This window comes from Lepisosteus oculatus, chromosome 4 (genome assembly GCF_040954835.1).
Source record: "Lepisosteus oculatus isolate fLepOcu1 chromosome 4, fLepOcu1.hap2, whole genome shotgun sequence".
NCBI classification, from domain to species: domain Eukaryota; kingdom Metazoa; phylum Chordata; class Actinopteri; order Semionotiformes; family Lepisosteidae; genus Lepisosteus; species Lepisosteus oculatus.
Genome location: NC_090699.1, coordinates 49,588,226 through 49,608,957, shown reverse-complemented (window position 1 = coordinate 49,608,957; position 20,732 = coordinate 49,588,226). Strand labels below are relative to the sequence as shown.

The window sequence follows — 20,732 nt, the reverse complement described above, 5'->3', positions numbered from 1 at the left end:
TGTGTTCTTTCAAAGTTATTTGTTTAATCGTTTGCTGGTTTTTCTTTTTATGTTTCTTAAAATATCTGTGTTAAGGGAAAGGTATTTTTTAAGGAATAAACTCAACCCGACCCATTTCATCAAAGCAGGATATTACTGTTTATTTTTATTAAATTGATTTATTAAAAAAAATACTAATCCCCTGGGCTAATTAAAACCTGGGCTTCAGCTATAAGCTTCAGAAGTAGAAGTCCCTGTATTTGATGATGGGTTAACAGTCAACGGAAGCCAGCAGAAAGCCAGCCCTGAGTAGCAGGTGGGCACCAGCTGTGGAGGGTGGGGTGTTGAAGGTTTGATTCTGTCAGGCTCCTTGTATAGGAAAGACTGCAGCTTTTAGGTGATTCAGGAAAATGAGGCTTGGTTTGACTCCGAGAAGGATTTCAGTACGTGTAACGAAATCCAAGATAGACTTGCAAAGCTAAGTCCACAAAGTAGAGTGTATTAAACTGGAATGGGTAATGAAAACACAACACTTAAAAAAATGGCTATTAACATTACTTTTTGTTTTACAGGTTCTTCCTCAAAGGATGCAGGAACTTCACTACCACTTGGTACTGTGTGTCCTCTGTCTTCAGAAGGGTCTTTTCACAAGCCAATTAAATTAGTTGCTCTTCCCCAGACCTCAATGGACAATGACTGCGGGGCTGAAGTCAGACAGACTCTGCTTCCAAATGGACACCTACCCAGGACACGTGACGCTGTCAGTGAGAATACCCCATTGAGAAGAGCTAGTGATTAACGAGTGGCCAAGAAACCTCCTGTTCTTCTTTGCACTGAAAACGTTTTTTTTCCCAACACTACCTCAGCTTTGAAACAAGAAGCTCTCCAGCGAAAAAGGGTAGCGGAAGTTTGAGGTGGCAGCTTGTATAGGGTGAAACCTGTCTGAGCGTTAACATTGTAAATAATTTAAATTTTCCTTTGGGAAGCATCACTTGCAGATCCACAAGTGACTTGCATTTGAAGCATGCAAATGTAGGGAATATTGTACAGAGAGAAAAAAAAGTTTTATTGGATACGACTGTACATAAGAGTTTTCATATATGCAACTTTTACAGAGAAATTTTATTCTATTCAGTGCATGAAATAACGGAGTGAAAATATAACTTTTGAAATGTCTTTTTTCAGCCTTTTCAGTTTCCAAACAGTGGTGCCTTACTGCATGAACACAAAACACAAATCTGCCATTACCCGACAGCTATACCTTTCAGATTCATTTGAAATATGAGGTCACCTCGTTTGATTACACTTGAGATTTTTAAGTTCAAACTAAGTGCTGTCAGGACCTCAAATTACGCTATATGCAGTATTTCATGAAGGAAGAGCTTTGATTTCATTTTTCAGTGTCAGTTCAATAATAAAAGCTTTGTTAGAATTTCAAGGGAAATTGTTTCCAGCACTTTGTGTATTAATACTATAATTTAAAAAATGTAATAAGGCATTTATCGCCCTCAAAGTTCTAACAATGTAAACAGTTTTGGTATGGAGATTTTTTAGAACATTGTCTAACACTCTTTTATCAAGGCTCTTCCATTTAAAATGTACTAAAAAAAGAGACAGCTGCTTCATTTGGTGTTGATTACCCGTGGACATGATCCAGTTTCCCATTTTGTTAAGTAACTCTTACTTTTCTATTATACTCAATACAAATCTGTTAACCTGTGGTGACGACAAGTGTGGACCACTTAAGCAAACAGGTAGAGTCAGGCTGTGAATCACAAATCAGCAATGTATTAATATTAAAGCTGCCTGTCTGGAATTATCTATTCTGAATTTTTGACAGAACTGCACTTTGGGGGCAGGTAGCTTACTTGGTTTGATATACTTTCTGTGGACTAAACAGGGACATGGTTTACAGTCCTGTCTCTTCATCCAGTAACCTATGTGACTCAGAACAAGTAAAGTACAGTCTGTTAATCAAAACAACAATTTAGTAATAAAACTGTGATTGTTTTTACTCCCAAAAGCTTATATATGCACTGCTTCTGACAGGCAAAAAGGAGAACAGTTGCTTTTCTGTAAAAAGGTATTTATGTGAACGTTGGTAAAGCAGTTGTACATTGATAAGAAAATGTAAAAAATTGAAGTGTCTAACATGACATTGAAGTGTCTTTATTAAAATCACATTTAATATACTGCCTGGCTCATTTGTATCATTAAACCTGTTTTCTTTGCCGTATTACATTAAATGGGGAATTCTAGGCAGTTAAACACCTCATCTGACAGATAGGAGCCTAGAAAATAAAAATATATGAATTTGTCTGTTTTATGTCTTTTAATTTACTAAGAAAAATACCAACATTTTTCCAAAACATTTTAAAGAACAAGAAATTGAAGCAGAATACCCCACACACAGTCTTGGTATAAAATCAGTGTTAAATTTGAAAACTAATAAAACAATACATTCCCAAGTGAATTTAAATGAAATTGGAACATTTTTTGTCTCCTCAAATCTGTCAGTTCTTGGCTACATTAATGGCCAGGCTCTTGGGAAGGACCTCAAGTTTGTTTTACGTCCATTGCTTAAGTTTAATTGAGGAAATTCCTGCTATCGTAAAGAAACTTGATCAGCAAGTTGACAATGAAGAGGCAGCTGCAAAACCCTAAAATCAGTTTCATTCCATCCATCTTTGATAGAATACAAACCTACACCATTCATATGAAGTACATGCACATCTTTGGAATAAAAAACAAAAAAAATGTTAATGAACTGAAAAATGCATGGTTACATTGCATGAGTTAGTAGTTGCATTTCTTGCATTTGAAAGGGAATCCAAGGTGCACAAAAAAACAGTTTTAACTCTCAGTATCCCTCACGAGTATAGTCAGAATAGCTTTTCCCAGATCCCTTAACCTTACACCGACGGCAATTTTGCAACTGAAGCTCTGCTTTATTAATTTTTTTTAGTGTTGAATAAAATATACACTTGGAATGAGTTCAAACCTAGGATTTCCATAGTCGCTGATGCTGCTTCAGTTAGGAATCCAGTCGTTTCTCAGCATGGTGCTGCGAACTTTCTCATATCCACCTAAGAAAATGAATCCACCAATGCTGATTGAGGCCATCCTAGGAACGCTGCCAGCAAACAATCTGTAAAGGCAAATTGGGAAAGGAAGCAGTTTTCCTGCTGTTAAAACCAGTATATTTTTATAGGTAGGAGATTTTTAATGTAGGAGAGGCAAGCAATAAAGATATTGAACTATGAAATTGATGATAACAGTGGCATATCAAAACCTGAACCATAGTGTGCCTTCTTTTAAAAAACATCTACTACATTTTGGGGACACAATATACAAATCTAACAGAATCTTAGGATGCATAGTTAAAAGAATTGGTATCATTAAAATAATGCTGCTCTAGAAACAGTCCTGAGAGAACAGATCAAGTACATTCATGGGCTTAGAGGCGGTTATACAGCCTGTGTACATTGCTTGGTTGCTAGCCACAGATTTGCCTCAGCTGAAACTTAAAAAAAGGAAATCAACTACAGAAACACAGACCTCTATATCTATCAGAGCAGTGAAACAAACACTGATGTTATTAATTAATGTTATGACAGTATATAGTCAGACAAGCATCCTGGAACTACTACAAAGAGTTCCAGTTTTGCAGTTTTATGGGCAGAAAATGGAAAAGATGAATGTTAAACTATACACAGTGCATTACAAACCAATCTTCAATCAGCTGGGGATGTGAGCTTTGAATGAAAACCATTCTGAATAATTAATTGTAGAAAGTGCATCTAAAGACTAAAATTCATATGATTAATAAAGACTAAAAAATGTACGAAGGGAACTGGGACTATAACGTGCAGGCACTGCAAGGGTTTAAGGATGCAGCAGCTGCTCTAATTTCTTCAGCTGTTTCCAATATTAATCCTTACCTTGAGGCCGCTGTGCATGACTGATAGCCAGATAACACTGCTGTATGACTAATGTCATTCAATTATGCATATATTGGAAGGCAATATTACTGTGCAATGTACACATCACCCCTACTTTATTAATCTGGTGAAAGAGTATATAGAACAGGATATGCATGCCTAACCATAGATTGGGATTTCTATGAATATATTATCTTAAATTAATTTGTAACTTTCCAGTCCCTGCATAGTACATAGATCACTCACAAAAATAACAAAAATATCGTTGATGAACCTGTGCATCCTTTACTTCACTGCACTTAGACCAGGGCCATGAACAGACTAAGACTAACAAGTCAATATTATCAACTGCAAAACACCACAAGGTACCGAACATGTCGAAGATCTCACACATTATTCAAACAATTCACAAACCCAGCATCTTAAATGCTCAGCTGAAATTCAGTGCTCCATAATATGTGTAATCTTACAAAAAGTAACATTTGTATTAAAATGTGATATGGTGCAAAATGGACAAGGATATTCATATCTACACCCTTTATACTGTAGGTGTTTTAAAAAGAGACAAAAGTATAATTAAATATTTATGTATTTATGTATTAGCTAGGGCAGCACAGTGGCACAGTGTTTAGCATAGCTGCCTCGCATTGCTGGGGTCCTGGGTTCTATTCTGGACCTGAGGTGGAGTTTGTATGTTCTCCTGGAGCTTGCATGGGTTTCCTCTGTGTGCTCTGGTTTCTTCTCACAGTCCATAGACATGCTGTTAGGTGAAGTGGATTCTGGGACAATTGGCACTGGTTGGTATGTGTTTTTTTCTGTCTGTCTGCCCTGAGATGGACTGGCATCCTGTTCGTGGGTACCCCGCCTTGTGGCCATAGATTGCTGGGATACGCTCTGGCTCCCCTGAATTTCTGAATTGGTTAAGAAATGGATGGATGTTCCTAGCTTGTTAGTATGTATAACAACTGCATTATACAGAGTAACTGAAATCTTTTGTTTGCTAAAAAAGACCTAACTGAAGGCTAATGTAAATGAAATAAACAAAGCCACGTTTTTGGGGGTATTTCTCAAGTATTGTGAACCATTAACAAAGATAAGGCGGACTACTGAGAACCGGATCTATGAAGGCCACATCAAGGTTGCCTTGGGGCAACCTTGTTGTGAAGGGCCCTATATATAAATACATTGAATTGAATTGAATCAAGGCTCTTCCAACTTTCTGGAAGACAGGGATGTCAGGGAGAAAAGCGCTGTTCCTCCAGGCTCTAGCTCTCTTGGCAGGCACTCTGGAGCTCGCAATACGTCAAACAATGAAACATCTTATCAGGTGGGTGTATCAGAAAATTCAAAATCTCCTATGGTTTGAAACAAGAAACATTGCAAAGTGGGTGTCTAAATCATATAAAATAACTATTTGGTGATCTGGATTTAAAAGAAAAAGGTTTAGTAATTCTCACCTGGTCCCTTTAATACTATTTCAACACCCTTCTCATGTGTTACTCCCTCTCATTCCCTAGTCATTTCCTGGCTCTGTATTTTCACAGCATGAGTAACCCCACCTGTGGCAAACAATTGGGGTCCATTTGTAACACCTCGCCCCCGGAGCAATGACTAATCATGACATCAGTAAACCTGCTACATCATACTCTAGCAGAGCTGCAGTGTATTATTCATCTTCCATCAAGGAAAAGCGCAAGTCAGTCCATGACTTAAGTTCTATAAATACTGAAAAGTGACTGTTCTCCAAGACTTTAAGAGAGCGGTTCTCATTAAAATCTGTGGCAGTATAAATATGCTGCAAAATCCTACTTTCTCTAACACTGATGTTAGACACCAGTGCACTATAAATATGTTTAGGATTTTTTGGGTAGAGAGAATAAAAACAGCCCAAATGCTGTTGAACTGAAATGAATTGCTACATTCCGCTATCAATTTTAAATTGATTTAAGCAAAAATTTTTACTTTAAACAGTGTGTTGCAGCTGTCTGATGTAGACAAATTACTCCCTGGGAAGAAGTTATATTTAAACAGAGGCGTGCTTGAAAAGGGAAAAAAAAAAGCCACATTTGCAATTGAGTGAAAAAGGAAGCAGTGGAATTATGTCCCAAATGGAGATGGTTCATGTCTTTATTGAAAAAGCAGTTAAAGTTTAGGGGGTTTCATTGTAAATGTGGTATAATGTGAACCTCTGATTGCAGTTGTTTTGGTTTTTGTGGTAATGAACTCTGCTCGGTGCTCAGAGCAATCAGACAGATGGAAGCAGTTTATAGCTTCACTAGACAGCAATTGGGCTTATTACCATAATTATAGCTTTAAAGGAGAGCAATTTGTACAAGGCATGTACCGGCGGAACTGTCAAGGATTTACTCAATGGAATTATAGTACCTATTCTAATGCTTTCTTAAAGGAACTATCTACTGCAATCAGGAAGGAACACGAGAATTCCACCTAGGTTTTACTTCTTACTAACTTCACCATTTCACAAAGATAACATTTTGCTCCTACAGTATCTGGACAAACTGAGGTAGCCTTGACTTCAGTTTTTGACAAGTATGAGAAACATAAAAAACAAACAGGAAACCAACAGAATTTAGAAGACAGCTGCAAACAGCATTTGAGAAAACATGGCTTTCCAATGTTTTCTCATCATATTTAAAAGTTCCCATTCAAAGATAAATAACATTCATAACATTGTTTTTGTATGTGTAACACGCCATCACTAGATGTTTATTTTCAACATTTAATTTTGATGTCAGAGTGCTATACGCATTAGTCGGGTAGCAGATGGTTTCATCCTGACGCAAGATTAAATGTTTCTGAGTCACAGATGAAATTACACACTAGCGTTTGAAGTGATTTATGGAACTTGATTGGCAGAATATTTTCAAAAGTATGGAACCAATAAAACTTATTTAATGTACTTCATAGTCACTGCAAGGTTATCATTTGTGGTTTTCTTTACAAGACAATATAAAAGCTAAAACAAAGAAAATCTCAGATGATAAATTTACAGGCCACACTAGTTGACAGTTTTAAAATAATAATACCATTAATTCAAATTATTTTCATAAGGGACCTTTTTATTTCATATACTCTTTGTTTTTTAATGATAGTACAAGGTCAGTTTTAAAGCTTTTGGAATGATATAACTCATGCTTTTGTTTCTGTGCTAAATAAGTTCTATTTTTTACCAACAGAACAGGTGGAGGACATGAAAGATAAAAGGGAAATCCCAATTAAGATTTTAGTCAACCATTGTGGAGGTCAAATCATGAACTGCTGTGTTTTAAAAAACAGAGCAGCACTTAAAAAAAATAAATGAGAAACATCAGACTGAAGTAAGTAGATGAACACAACTTATCAATCAAGAATTTAGATGTCTGAATCACACTAATAACACGAATTGAAATACGTCAAACCTGCATTGAGGGTGATTACTTAACAGGAAAAAGATCACTATCCTTAGTATTCACAAAAATTAAACTCAATCTTAGAGGAAGTGTAAAAGTCTCTATGCACTCACCCAGGGACACCTCTGCTTCTCCATACTTCATACATGACACTCAGAATGTTTCCACTAGCTGTTTGTGTTCCTGCCTACATCACAGCAAAACAGGAAGGGATCAGAATGAGTAAAACAATGAAAAACCAAAGCATTATGATGGATGCCCTGTGTTCTTTACTTCCTCTGACATGCCACATCCACAGACATACAACTTGTTTAGTCTACCTAAACAGAAATTACTGTCAGAAACACAGGTGAGAATTCACTTCCTGCTGAAGAAGCAGGTGACCCATGGTAACCTATTCTATAGGTATCTGCTGTAGTAACAAATACCAGTAACCTCAAATAATTCATCAGGCTGTGCATTCACTGCACTGTGAGCAACAGTTAAAGAATGCAGGTATGTAGTTTATATATGGTAAAGAGACAAGTTGGTGAGCCACTCTGCAATGATAATTGGAGTTAATGTTTTGAATTATAAACAGCAAGGCATGTTTTATTATTATGCTGTGTTGTAGGAATAAAATCCATGATAATTTATAATGATTGGTCTTTAATTGATGAAAAGGGAAGGAAATGCTATTAACATATACATCGGTGTTTAAAAAACTGTTTTCCTGGTTATTAGGAAATAAGAAAGAAATGGAGCATAACCATTTCTCTCTTTTGACAGAATTTATTTTCTTTTAGCCAGAGAGCTAAGGAATGAAGTTTCTGTGGTCCAAAGTACACAGGCCACACATGTAAATAATTCTCACCGTGCAAGCAAGAGATTTACTTTTTTAAACATTTCATTTAAAACATCTACAGCCATTCTTTCTCCTGCTTGGAACATGCAAAATATTAGGGGGAAAAATATTGCAAAATCAGGATTCATGCCTATTGCACTTTAGTTTTAGCTGGAGAAGTGGAGGCAAATCTTTGTTTTGTTGGTGAACTGTAAGATACTGAATGCTATCCAATCTTTGCAAAGGGCTGTAAAACTTGTCAGATCAGCTTTGCATTTAGATGACCTCAGCCAAACTGAGACAACACAAGAATTTCCCCCCCGAGTCTATATCATTAACAAATGACAGTAAACACAGAGGATTTAAAATGATATTGTTGGCTTTTCACATTAATGTTGCTCAGGACACGACACTTTAGCTTTAGTGGCATTTGGAAAGAGCTGTGACTTGTTATTCAGTCATAACTGATGCTAATAGAAGCTGGATGCTGGTACACATACCTATGAACTGACACAATGACAGACATGATGAGAGGAAATACACGGCCAAGGCATTCTGCAGGCACTGGCACACTCACAGTTGAAACACAACAGGATGTTTATGCAAACCTGTCAGGCTGTTTAGTATTCAAATCTTTACCATTAAATAATGCTGGTATCCAACTTTTTTCATTTTACAAAGTGATTTTCAGGCTTTGCAATCAAAGGTGGTGTTGTTACATACCATTAAAAACTGTCTATGAGCTTTAAGCCAATCAATAAATGATAACGCAAAGGTTTCTAAAAAGAAGTTCTGTTTTTACTAATATTCATTATGTGACCGATATACAAATATAAATTATACATTACTTTTTAACTTAACCCAGCATTTACATTTGTTTTAACACTGCAAATTTTTTATGGTAAAGACAAATGCGTCATTTGTTATCACTGTTTTATGGTTAGTAATAACATGTCCCTAATAACCATTCTTCTCTGGTAAGATATCTCTCCCATCTTTTGCAATTTCTTCTTCTTGTACATATTACTGGGGCAGCAGTACCTTTGTAGCTGCCTGCGAGTCTTACCTTTGCCAAAATGATTCTCGTCTTTGCTACATCCAAAGGTGCAGTGACAAAAGCTGCAGCTCCACCTGTATGTGCCCAGACAGGAAAAAAAAACCCGTGCTTCAATACTCGCATTGTTTCAAGAGCTGTCCTACGCAAGTGACTAATTCTTATAATCCCTGTAAAAGATCATTTGACTGAAAGTTTGCATTATTTTAACAAATGCAGTTTGCTTTGTTGTCAAACAGTGCGCAGACTTCTGTAAAATAAACACCCAGCCGTAAGAAGGTGCGCCGAATCAAGATTTTCAAGTATGAAGCCACAGCAAGAAGAGGCTAAAAAAAGGTACGCTCACACAATACGTGCCAAAACTACAGCACTTCGGTCAGATAGCCCTGGCATTTGATCTTGACTCCTGATGTCATAGAGACCGTCCATTACGTATTAGAAATTAGTATACCACAAACTAGATTGGCATTCAACAGTCAGGTTCGGACTCCTGGACACCCAATGGTGTATTTTCTCTTACTGGGAGATTGAGTTTGTGTCCTCCATGCCCACATGGTCAGAGGCTGCTACATTTCTTACTGCAACACTAACATGCAAAGTGCTCTGTGGAAAACTGTTTTAAAGGGCATTATAACAATCCATGTTTGTTTGAAACTGTTGAAATAAAGTCATACATTTATTGATATTCAATAAAATTCAACTGTTTTTTTTAGAAGAAAATAAATAATAATAAGTAATGTGTACAATAACTCAACAGTAATAGAAAGTGAAGGAATATTCTGGCATAATTGTGGCCAGCTAACAGATATTCATGTCATGTATTCATGTCAAATGCACCTCTAATAGCCTATAGCAGTACACAGCTCCAAGGTTATACATTGATCTATTACTTCTAATATAGTTTTGATAATTAAACTTGTCTATGATACTGGTCCTATCTCACCAAATATGAATTAATCCAAGCTAGTGGTAGTTAAGGTGTTCCAAATGAATTAACTAATTAAACTAATTTCCATAAGAAAATCTTCATTTTAACCAGACACATCAAATGAAAACTTTTCTAACCACTTCTTCCAGTTGAGGATTGTGTGGGAGCCGGAGTCTATCCCAGCAAGCAGAACAGAGTTTTATTTTATATAATTTGAGTGAAGTACTAAGAAAACAACCAGGTCTTCTACATGAATCAATCTGACATCCGATGTCCAGAGTTTTTGAAAATGGACCGCGAGTGTGAAGTTTGTGGTTCGTGAACCAATCCATCTTTGCATTTCATAATAAAGCTATTGAAGTGCCTCATGCTTTTCATTTGACAATTACTTATTACATGGACTGCAACAACCCCGCACTGCCTTCAGCATGTGACAGAACCATTTGCCAGTTTCAAAGGAGACTTCCGCTTCGATACTGTTGTAAGTTGAACCTGTCATGACTGTGTGGCAACTGTCAACAGAGAACCAGACTCTAACCTCCTCCTACACTTCCAATGAGCATCTTTAACAGATTCAGCCTGTTGTCCTAGTGAAGCCTGTATGCATCTGTTTCACCCTCACAGCCTCAACACGGGTCTCAGAAACTCAAGAACGATCAGCGACTTCTTGTGGCCGATACTATTCGCCTTGTCAATGTTTTACACCCCAAGGTTTGTCTTTAAATAGTGTTTTCTTAGGTCCCCCAAATACCTGCCCTCAATAAATGTCTAATTTAACCTGTAGATCAACTAAACCTAATTAAACGGAAAAAATAACTGTTGATAAAAAGAAAAATGCAAGATCTGCATAGATGTCTCATATTAAATGTTCTTTAATCAGATTTTAAAAAATTGTACAGATTAGAATAGGATGCAGAACAAGACATATCATGTGAAATTTGATTATAATTAATTGTAGTAACTTACTTAATGTTGCATTTAAATTAGGAATATAACACTAAATTTAGGGAAGGTGTGAAAGTTCCTTCCTTTAAAAACCCTGCTCTAGCTCTGAGTGTCCTATTCTGGGATCTTATTCACATATATGTTTGTATTAGTTTTCTGTCTTAACAAAATATCTTCTAAGCTGCCTGTACTATATAACCCTCTTGTCTGAAACACCTGCTGTTTACTGGCTCCTGTCTCTCCATCTAGGCTGGCCTGTACTGCTTGGATAATAGCACACAGCCTCTGAGCACTGCAGGGCTCTGCTCTCTAGGCAAAACTCCCAAAAATGTACCGTATGTTTCTGCAATTTAAGAAAAAAAGTTCAATAATAAAAAAAATGAAAAGTGATTTTTGTAACACAAGTGTGGTCCTCGTATCAGCCCAGTAACATTCCCTAACTAATTTGTACTGTTCCCACTTTTAATTGCCATAACTTACTGTAACAATACAACACAATCCAGGTAGATTGTGTAAAAAAAAAAGTACTCTTCAGTACCATCTTCAACTATTAATTTGACAGCTTTCTAAATGCTCACACTGTTTGTCTTTTTTTTTCTTCCGATTAAGCAGTGCTCATTTGTTTTGTGGAAAAACCAAGATTATGCATGCTTCATTTTAATTTTAACACATGCAAACATATTTAAAAGGTGATAAAGAAATGATTATGTTTTCAAACTTTCCCTTTAATAAGGTAATTAAACATTTTAAATAAACATTTAACTGGATGAAGTGATAAAAGCACCCAGAAGATGTCTCTTTAAATTCTAGCTGTTTCAGTCCCTTCCCATCCTTGGGAATAGACATACCAGGTGGAGATGGCCTGGAGCCATCTTGAAGCCGAAAATGGCAGCCCTCTGGCCTGAGGGTGTTCCGTCAATATCCCCATCCACCCGACAACAATTAATCTGTTTTCTCTGTCTTGGCTGTCACATGAGCTGTGAATTATGGGCTCTTGCTGAAATCACTTCAAGTCCCAGAAGAGCACTTTAGGTCAGGCAGCTGTGTGGCCTAGCACCCAGAACAGGCCTCCTTCTGCTAGAAAATATTTGCAATCATCTACTGCAAGGATGTGTGAGCCTAGTCCAACAAACTTATTTTCTAAACTGACAGAATTCAAGCAGGGGGAAAGAAGTAGGCAAGTCAACCTTTTCAAGCAAGTGTCCTTTATTTGATAGGTTTTAACGGTCTGGTATTCCTCGACTAGAAAAAAAAATCTGTTGCAACTGCATCTACCTTTATGGAATTTGTCAGGAATGCTGCTTTAGTACACTTTATATATTTCTAGATTGTCTCCCCCCCTTAGCATTTCCCAGGATAACATATAATCCCTTGCACCTGCAAAAGCTCCACATAGCGCAGCCTGCCAAGGATACAGCACATGACCTTGCTTCCATGACCAAAGGCTCTGTAGTGAAGGAAAAAAGGGAAATTAAGTTATTAGTTGCATGTAAAAGCACCAGAAACCCCACTGGGTCAGCTCCTAAGGATGGGAACCCAAGTGAATTTCTATTTTTGTGTCCTTTTTTCAATGTGATGTAATGAGCTCACTTTCCCAAGCAATCTTCACAGGACACTAAAACAAGCAACTGGAATGCTGCAAAAGGGTTGGAACTTCTGAGGTTCAGTGAAAAAGTACAATATATGTAAAGAAAATCTGTCGATTTGCTCAGATTTTGTCATTTGTGAGGATTAACAATTTAAAAATTTAAATCAAGTATCAGACAACATATCTTTAGCAATAATGCAAATGAATAAAATATTTGAATTTACTATTTTGCTAGAAATGTTGCTTTTTTGTCGAGCTTTCAGTCTCTTTCAGGGTTGTCAACAGCTTCTGTTGTGCTGAAAGTGTGAAGCACAGAATAAGATGAACTGGATTTAATACCCTTCTTATAGTCTGTATCACAATCACAAGTAAATTTAGTAGGTATGAATTATCCAATGAAGTTATGTCTTTCTTGGCCTGATGGACATTTGATTGGACAACTTAAACTATATTCATTATTTAAAGAAGGAACAAATTATTGATGAGCATTAGATGGGTAACTGTATTATTAGATAAACTTTATTTGAGCTGTTTGAGAATTGTCAATGTGACAGTTATTCTTTGGTCTTTACTTAACTATATTGATGTCAATTTAAAGATATCTAAACGGAGCACTGGAGAAAAATTATTGTGAAGTGGCCTATTAGAAATTATTTAATAATCACCTTCACAGGCCTTTTGAACGTTTTTAGATTTACTCATGGATAGCAATGAAGCAGGTGATATCAGATCAATGATTTATTAAAGAGAGAGAGCCTATCTTGAAATGTTCTGCATGTTCATTAAATGATTTAATTCATGGAAAAGGTACACATTTCTGTATTGAATTTTAAGGTTTCACTGAAAAGGTTTGCACTGACAAAGTTCTAAAAACCCATTCCTACTTCTCTAAATAGGAAAAAATTTAAATACTCAAGAACATAAACCATGAAGAGTATTTTCTAAAAAAGGTTTGTGTGCACTGGGAATGGATGTGGACCTCTGTATTTATTCTTTGTGAACTGCCTCATTTGCCCTGATAACCCCGTCTTTTCATTCTCATCCAAGCTCCAAGTGTACACTAAACAAACATTTAATAGAAAAAGAGAATGATTTCAAATGGAATTTTTTGAACATGCAAAATTCTGCAAACATTTTAATTTCTCCATTACATGGCGCCTGCTGAAAGGTACATATTTCAAATAATTAGTGATCCTCTTTGGAAAAGAATTACAATTGTTCAGCTGGCCCAAATAATAGATGCTTGATTGCTTTAAGGAATGCCATTTGAAGAACAGCATGAAATAATTAGATATATTTTTTTTAAAGGGGCACTTCCCCCCACCACCATACAGACACACACCCTTCACCAGCATGTGCAGTGGAAGGGCTCTGCTAAGTGCCAAGATGTGTCATGTGTATTCCATTAACTTGCAGATTGAATGGGAGACTTTGTTTTCTACTTCAAAGGATGCCGTCGCAGAGAGCCATCCCAGTCTCTCGCTCTTCCCTTATGAATAACAAATTGGAAGTAAATCCGCTGGCTGTGGTGCATGGAAACTTGCACAGCCTGAGCTCTGTTCAACTTCCCTGCTCTCTGACCCCTGTTTTAACTCTTTCTGGTTAGCACCTGCAGCAGGCCACAGAGCTGGAGAAGGTGGGGTGGGGGGGAGAATACATTTTGAAAAGTTATTCTTTTCAAAATAACTTTAAAAAGGGAAACGTGAATGAGATTCTGAAAACCGGAAAACTCTAGAACACCGTAACAAAACATTTGTGGTGATCAATGCTTGCGGATTGCTAAAGCAGGTAAGCTCCACACTATTTTTGAAGAACCTTATTTACCGTTGACAAAAGAGCTGACACGTATTATGTGTGGAGAAAAAGCTGCTAAACAGCTCGACCTGCTGCCCCCCTGAAAGACACAGTCATTCATAGAATTATTGAAATGATATCAAAAGTACGCTGATAGAGCGCGTTAAGATGAGCAGATGTTTTTCACTGCAATTAGCTGAGTATGTAGTAAATTTGGCCAATTCACTCGTTTACTTTAGATACGAGTTTGAGGGTACGTCCCATGAGGACTTTCTGTTATGTGTGCCACTACCAACAGGAACTACAGGAGACCACATATTTCAGCTTCTGAATGAATTTATCGAAGAGAATGGCATCGACTGGATAAAATGTGTCGGAGTTTGTACAGATGGTGCTAGAGCGATGACAAGCTGACATAGCGGTGTAGTTGCACGAATTAAAGAGGCTGCTCCAGAAATTAATGGACGCATTGCAACATTCACCGCGAGAGCTTTGCATCAAGAAAATGCCTGACGATTTAAAATCTGTTAGACTCTGTTGTGAATTGTATAAAGGCACGAAAAATGAATTCACATCTGCTTTGCTCGACTAAACAGGCTCACCCCTCTCACTGAAGTGGTGCTTTTTTATTATTTTTATTTGTTGTTGTTACTGTTTTTTTCTGTAAAACGCATTGAGAAGCCACATTTAAATGCGCTATATCAAAGTGTATTATTATAATATTTATTATATGTATGTGTGAGTGTGTGCACACACACTCATGTTGGTCATTGAGAATTTCTGGGGTTCCTATGAGATGATGACTTGTAGGTGGTACTTGGATGCTTTGTTTGGATTAGGGGTGGTACTTGGTCCAAAAAGTTTGAGAACCACTGATGTAGATTATTTATTTGTCTTCTTCAAAGTAATGTAGTAAAAGAATCAAATAAGCAAACAGAAACCTTAGATATATAGCAAAAGGCATGAATATTAAATCAGGAGAACCTATCCTCACCTCTACAGAGGTTCGATAAGATCTTACTTAGAATATTTTGTTCAGGTTTGGTCTCTATAACAAAAAACGTATGCTATAGCCTTAGACAAAGTTAAAAAAAGATTAGCAAGAGTGATTCCTCGTCTTAGGTGACCGTGATTGTCATATACAAATGTATTAAGAGAACTAAATCATGCCTGTGTATAATAACATATACAGTATCAAGAGATTTGATGCTGTTATATAAAATCCAAAAGGATAAAGACAAGGTCAACAGAGGGGACTGGAATCTAAAAGGAAAATGAGCAATACGAAACATTTTTTAGAGTTATTGTTGGTGTATGGGGACAGGGTCCCCAGCCATGCTCTAGCTAAACTCAGGTTCAAAATTATAGACCTACTTATCTTCCGCCATCAAAATATGGTAGCAATGACATTCTCTTGCAAGCAAGTAATTTCTACTCATATATATAGACATTAAGTATTGGTAAACCATATCAGAAGCAAAGTTATTCACTAGTCTAAAAACATACTTACTTGTGGACTATGTTGATTTGCAATCTATAACAATTCCACATTTACTAAACATTCATCCTAGCATGAGGCAGCAGGCATTCTAGAAGGAACTGAGTAATAAAGAAAAGAAACAGGTGCCTTTATTTTTCTGTATTATCTGTTTTGTGTGGAATAATGACCTTCCACTGCAGGTTTCAAAATATTAATTAATTTATTTATTTGAGGCTCATAAGGAATTCTCTCTTAATAAAGAAGTGACAGCTTTAATGTGCGAGGTACACATATATAAGAAAATAGAATAATTATCATTGTTCCTTCATGACCATGACATCAGAGGTTTGTCTCCACCAAATAAACAGCTGTTATGTGGCTGTTTAGCAGGCTAGTGGCTGTAAAAAAAGAAAAAAAAATCCAAACAGGAAAAAAAAACCCTACTCTGAGCAGATGTTGATTCTTCCAATTAAAATGCCACACAGCATGGGCTTTGATGAATCAACTATATTCAGAGTGTGTGGTACACGGAAACTTCTTGGCTTGACCTATTTAAACCATAAGACCTGCAACCCGTAATACCAAACAGCTACTACTTCACTTTTGCAGGAATCTCCTGAAAATGGGCATCAATTCCACAGAATTGTGGTGAAGCAAGCCAACCCAACCAATACCATTAACAATAAACCCATAGGAGACCAGGGCATTAAGATTTTACTAAACAATCAGGTTCATTTTAAAGCCTTTCATTCTGACTCTCTGGGACTTGGTGTCAGTGACACATAAATCATTGCTGAAACAATGTTTTTGTTTTGTCACAGGGAATGTACATTAAAAGGTAACATCTCAGTTGGGTCTAAACTACATGTCCCCCAAGCCCATCTACATTGCATGGGTGACAGGGCCTTCTCCTGTTATGCCCCCAAGCTCTTGAACTCTTTGCCCAAGGATATCAGAGAGTCACCTTCTCTAAACTCCTTCAAATCCAGACTCAAAACCCTCTTCTTCAGAAAAGCCTTTACTTAACTGGTTCCATTCTTCACCCCTCTGCTCTTCTTAGTACCACCATCCACTCGTTAGTACCACTCCTCTATTTATTGTAATTGTGTCTTATCTTGTGTATTCTCCTTATTTATTGTTATACTCTTCTTATTTATTGTTATTGTCATCCTGTAAAGCGCTTTAAGAAGCCACCTTTAAAGGTGCTATATAAAATAAAGTTTATTATTATTATATTATTATGACATCAATTTCTCATTTTTTCATTTCTATTTTAGTGTTGTGTTGGTATGCTGGTTAGCCGATGATCCACTACCAATATACACATTTCCTCGTTACATAATATTTGTGCCACAGCACGGAGTTCATACTGTATCACTGTACAGTGATTTAAGCAGTAAGTTTGCCTTCTTTATTCACTAACACTGTTGAACAACTTCAGGTTCACCCTCAAAAGCAGGGAGAGCAGACAGTGGCCCTCAGGCTTCGGAAGATCTGTGACTAATTTAACTGAAAAACAGCAAGATTGTGTCTTCTGATATTATCCAAAACAAACACAATGCGGAAGACTCAATTTTTCACTTAATCAGACTCAAAACGTCAAAGTGAATTGACTAAATATTTGGACAGGTGACACGCAAATTTAACTTCATGGAACTACAAAGGATCAGATTTTGTTGTTTCAGGTTCTGGCAAACTTTTTTTCACTTTTTTGTAAAACATTTATTTAGCTGTTTTTTTTTAGCAAAATAGAATTTCAAATGTTTCAGATCTGCAATTGTGATCAACACTAAAGTTTCAAATTCTAGTATTGTACACAGAATGACGAAGCATCAACATGAAGATGGCAGAAGGAATGTCTTTGAAAGTGTGAAACATGAACTGAATGACAGTTATTATTTCACTGAGAGCGGGCAACGTCTCCCTCGTGGCTGTCTGCTACATTGTCCTTTTCTGCTGAACAAAAATTAAGCCATTATGCTAATGGAATTTAGTGTTCCTACTGGCTACCCAGGACATCACGGCTACGAACGTTACACTAAAATCACTTTTATGTTTGAAAGAGCAGACATCTTAGTGACATAAACTTTTCTACATCATAGGCCAAATGACAATAGCTCTGTTTAATAACATCTGAGATAACCATAATTGAGGATATAAAGTTAGACGTTTATCCCAAGAGGAAAGCCAAGATAAAATATTGCTTCAGCCACAACTGTAGTAGCATGTAACCAGTCTTATTATTGATTAATCATAAACTATGGCTGTCAACACCAGGGGGAAAGTACATACCTTCAAATACTCCCATAAAGGAAACTGCACAAGTGAGAAGGGAATCTGAAAGTTGAAAACAGTTGAAAGGGTTAACAATGAAAACAAAAATGATACACAAGGGTTAATAACCAAAACAATAATGACTAAAGTCAGTTATTTTGTTAACAATATATGGTAAGATTATAGAAATATCATAAAAGAGCAATAAGGTAACTCAAGTCTATGCACCAGGTGTATGAAACAAACAGGGATTCGTCCTGCACAGAGAGAAGAGAAGCTGTTGTGCCCTCAGGGGAGTTTTAACACTTGAGAATGCAGGTGTGTTGACACCCAGTTTCCAGAGGCCAGACTCAGTTGCTATTGTAACCTTTCTTTCACACCTGCTGTGGAATCAGTGTTAGTGATGTCCACTAGCACAAAGAGTTTGAACTATACCAAAGAAAAAAAAGCAGCACGGTTTTTGTATATATATCTAACATGCTCACATTATCTTTTACATATGTGCTAAAATTCTGCAGACTGACAAGTTGCATGTTTTTTTTTCTTTTTCACCATTCAGTTTTTTGTAGGTCATTAAAACTTGAATTGCATTAAATTAAAAAAAATGTTTTCCATGTTATCTTCTTTAATTTAGAGCTATAATTCACATTATCTGATTTTTTCTTTTCAGGGCGGCCTTGTTTTGTCCAACACTTGCAAACATGATAGATCTTTCTGACTCGTCTTTTTTTCCCCATCAGATGTTGATGTTCTACTGATTCTACTTCTAGTGCATATTCTGCTGGACTTCAAGGGCGGGACAAAGTACCTGTCTTTGTGCTTTTCTGTTAAAGGATTCTTACAAATCCTTAGCAGTTTTAGGGTTTGTTTAGGTAAGAAGTGCACCGGAATACTTTCTAATGCCATCATCAGCGTCTTAGTGTCTTGTGTATGCTTTGTCTAGCAGGCACTGTGGAGACCATTTTATATATTTTTAGTAATGTGCAGACATGGTTAAGATTTGGAAACAGGTTTATTCTTCTTTGTCCACAATTCTAATAATTCATATTTCTTGTTCTCCCTTGGCACTTTTGCCAGATACTCATAATGAAAGAAACTGATTTGGTTGGTTGGTCTCTCATTAACTAAAAAAGGCATTAGTTCTGTTCAGAACCTCAGGATTCACTGGATCATTCATAAGGAGCTTACTCCATCTTGGATCTATGCTGTTAGGGGTATGACAGTAGATTATTAGGGTGCTTCAAATGAAGGGTATAACTTCTGTTTGCACACACAGGGGCTACTACTGATGGCATGGTGGGGAAAAGGGGTGTTCCTGCGTTATGTTCTGGTCCTATTTAAAATTACTTCAGAACTACTAAAAATAATTAATAAAAAATAAAAATCCAGCCAAATCAGGCTTCTGTTTTTTTAATAAAGCAGATAAAATGACTTTGAAAGCATAAAAAATAAGTCTTTGAGTCTTTAACTTGTCATATAACCTAATTATTTATATACTAATATTCTTGAAAGAAACACCATTTAAGGCATATTTAAAAGCAAGCAAAGGTCTTTATCTATGATGACATAAATTAATGGTAATTTGGTCGTACTGTTTCACAATGTCAAAAAGCAGATAATTATCCCCATAATGCCTGTTCTCAGAAGCTCCATAACCATGAAAAGACACCATATCAAGTCTGTTTCATTGGTCAAAGTACAGCTTTGAAAATGAAAAGGATTTGCGAGTTGTACACAAGATTTAAATGATTACAAACCCATTTGTTCCAGGATGTTTCATACAAAAATGTTTTCATGGTCATACGGGATTAAGCACTCAGAAAAAAAGTAGCACTAGTCTCACACACAGAACTGCCTTTTGGAATGGTCTAAAGGACATTTAGTATACAATTTGTGAAAAAAGTGCTTCCAGTGTTATACTGCTGACCAAAATGAAGGCATACAGACACTCAAAAACAACAGAGTTACAGAGTACAGAACACAGAACATAGGATGCCATGGAACACAGCAATTTCAAAGGAAAATAAAATAATAGTTTACAATGGAATAATCCAAGTGTATTGTACAGTCTTGTTCGTATAATTTTTCCTGTACTCTTGTGAGTGATGATTAATAAATGAGGTGACTCTTTTATTTAGGCCTCCAAACCACACAGATCTTGACTGACACCTGCCACAGCATGTTTGTTATCTGCCCTGGCAGGAAGCAGCAGTGAGGAGAAATCAATGTCACTGCAGTACAGAGAGCTGACAAGCTGAATTCTCTGAGGAAGCGTGTCATCTCCACCAGCAAGAGACTCTCCTTCTTCATCACTAGAAAGGTCAAACAGGGTCACTTGTGCCAGCCCCTGAACTGTGTCAGGGAAGGCACCGAACTAGGATTTTGGGGAAATATAAAATCAAACTCAACTATCGCATAGCTAATCTTAAAAATACAAACTATCAATCTTTCTTTTTCTTTCAATGTGAAGCCAATTAAAGCAACCTTCAAGCATCAATATCCAAAACACACTGACA

General features: G+C 36.7%; 2 protein-coding genes across 2 annotated transcripts in view; one reads left to right on the top strand and one right to left on the bottom strand.

Annotated features, from left to right (window-relative positions):
- Positions 1 to 2,171, top strand: part of lrig1 (leucine-rich repeats and immunoglobulin-like domains 1) — a 54,793-nt gene extending 52,622 nt beyond the window's left edge. Inside the window, exon 19 of the mRNA XM_006630651.3 lies at positions 552 to 2,171. Coding sequence (XP_006630714.3) covers positions 552 to 778 — 227 coding nt within the window. The 3' untranslated portion in view covers positions 779 to 2,171. The remainder of the gene's footprint in view (positions 1 to 551) is intronic.
- The window catches only part of slc25a26 (solute carrier family 25 member 26), a 71,922-nt gene continuing 52,211 nt past the window's right edge, over positions 1,022 to 20,732 (bottom strand). The window contains exons 6-10 of the mRNA XM_006630652.3: positions 18,235 to 18,279; positions 12,458 to 12,527; positions 9,220 to 9,284; positions 7,444 to 7,517; positions 1,022 to 3,127 (exon numbers count right to left, since the gene is read on the bottom strand). Of these exons, the coding sequence (XP_006630715.2) occupies positions 3,010 to 3,127; positions 7,444 to 7,517; positions 9,220 to 9,284; positions 12,458 to 12,527; positions 18,235 to 18,279 (372 nt within the window). The 3' untranslated portion in view covers positions 1,022 to 3,009. The remainder of the gene's footprint in view (positions 3,128 to 7,443; positions 7,518 to 9,219; positions 9,285 to 12,457; positions 12,528 to 18,234; positions 18,280 to 20,732) is intronic.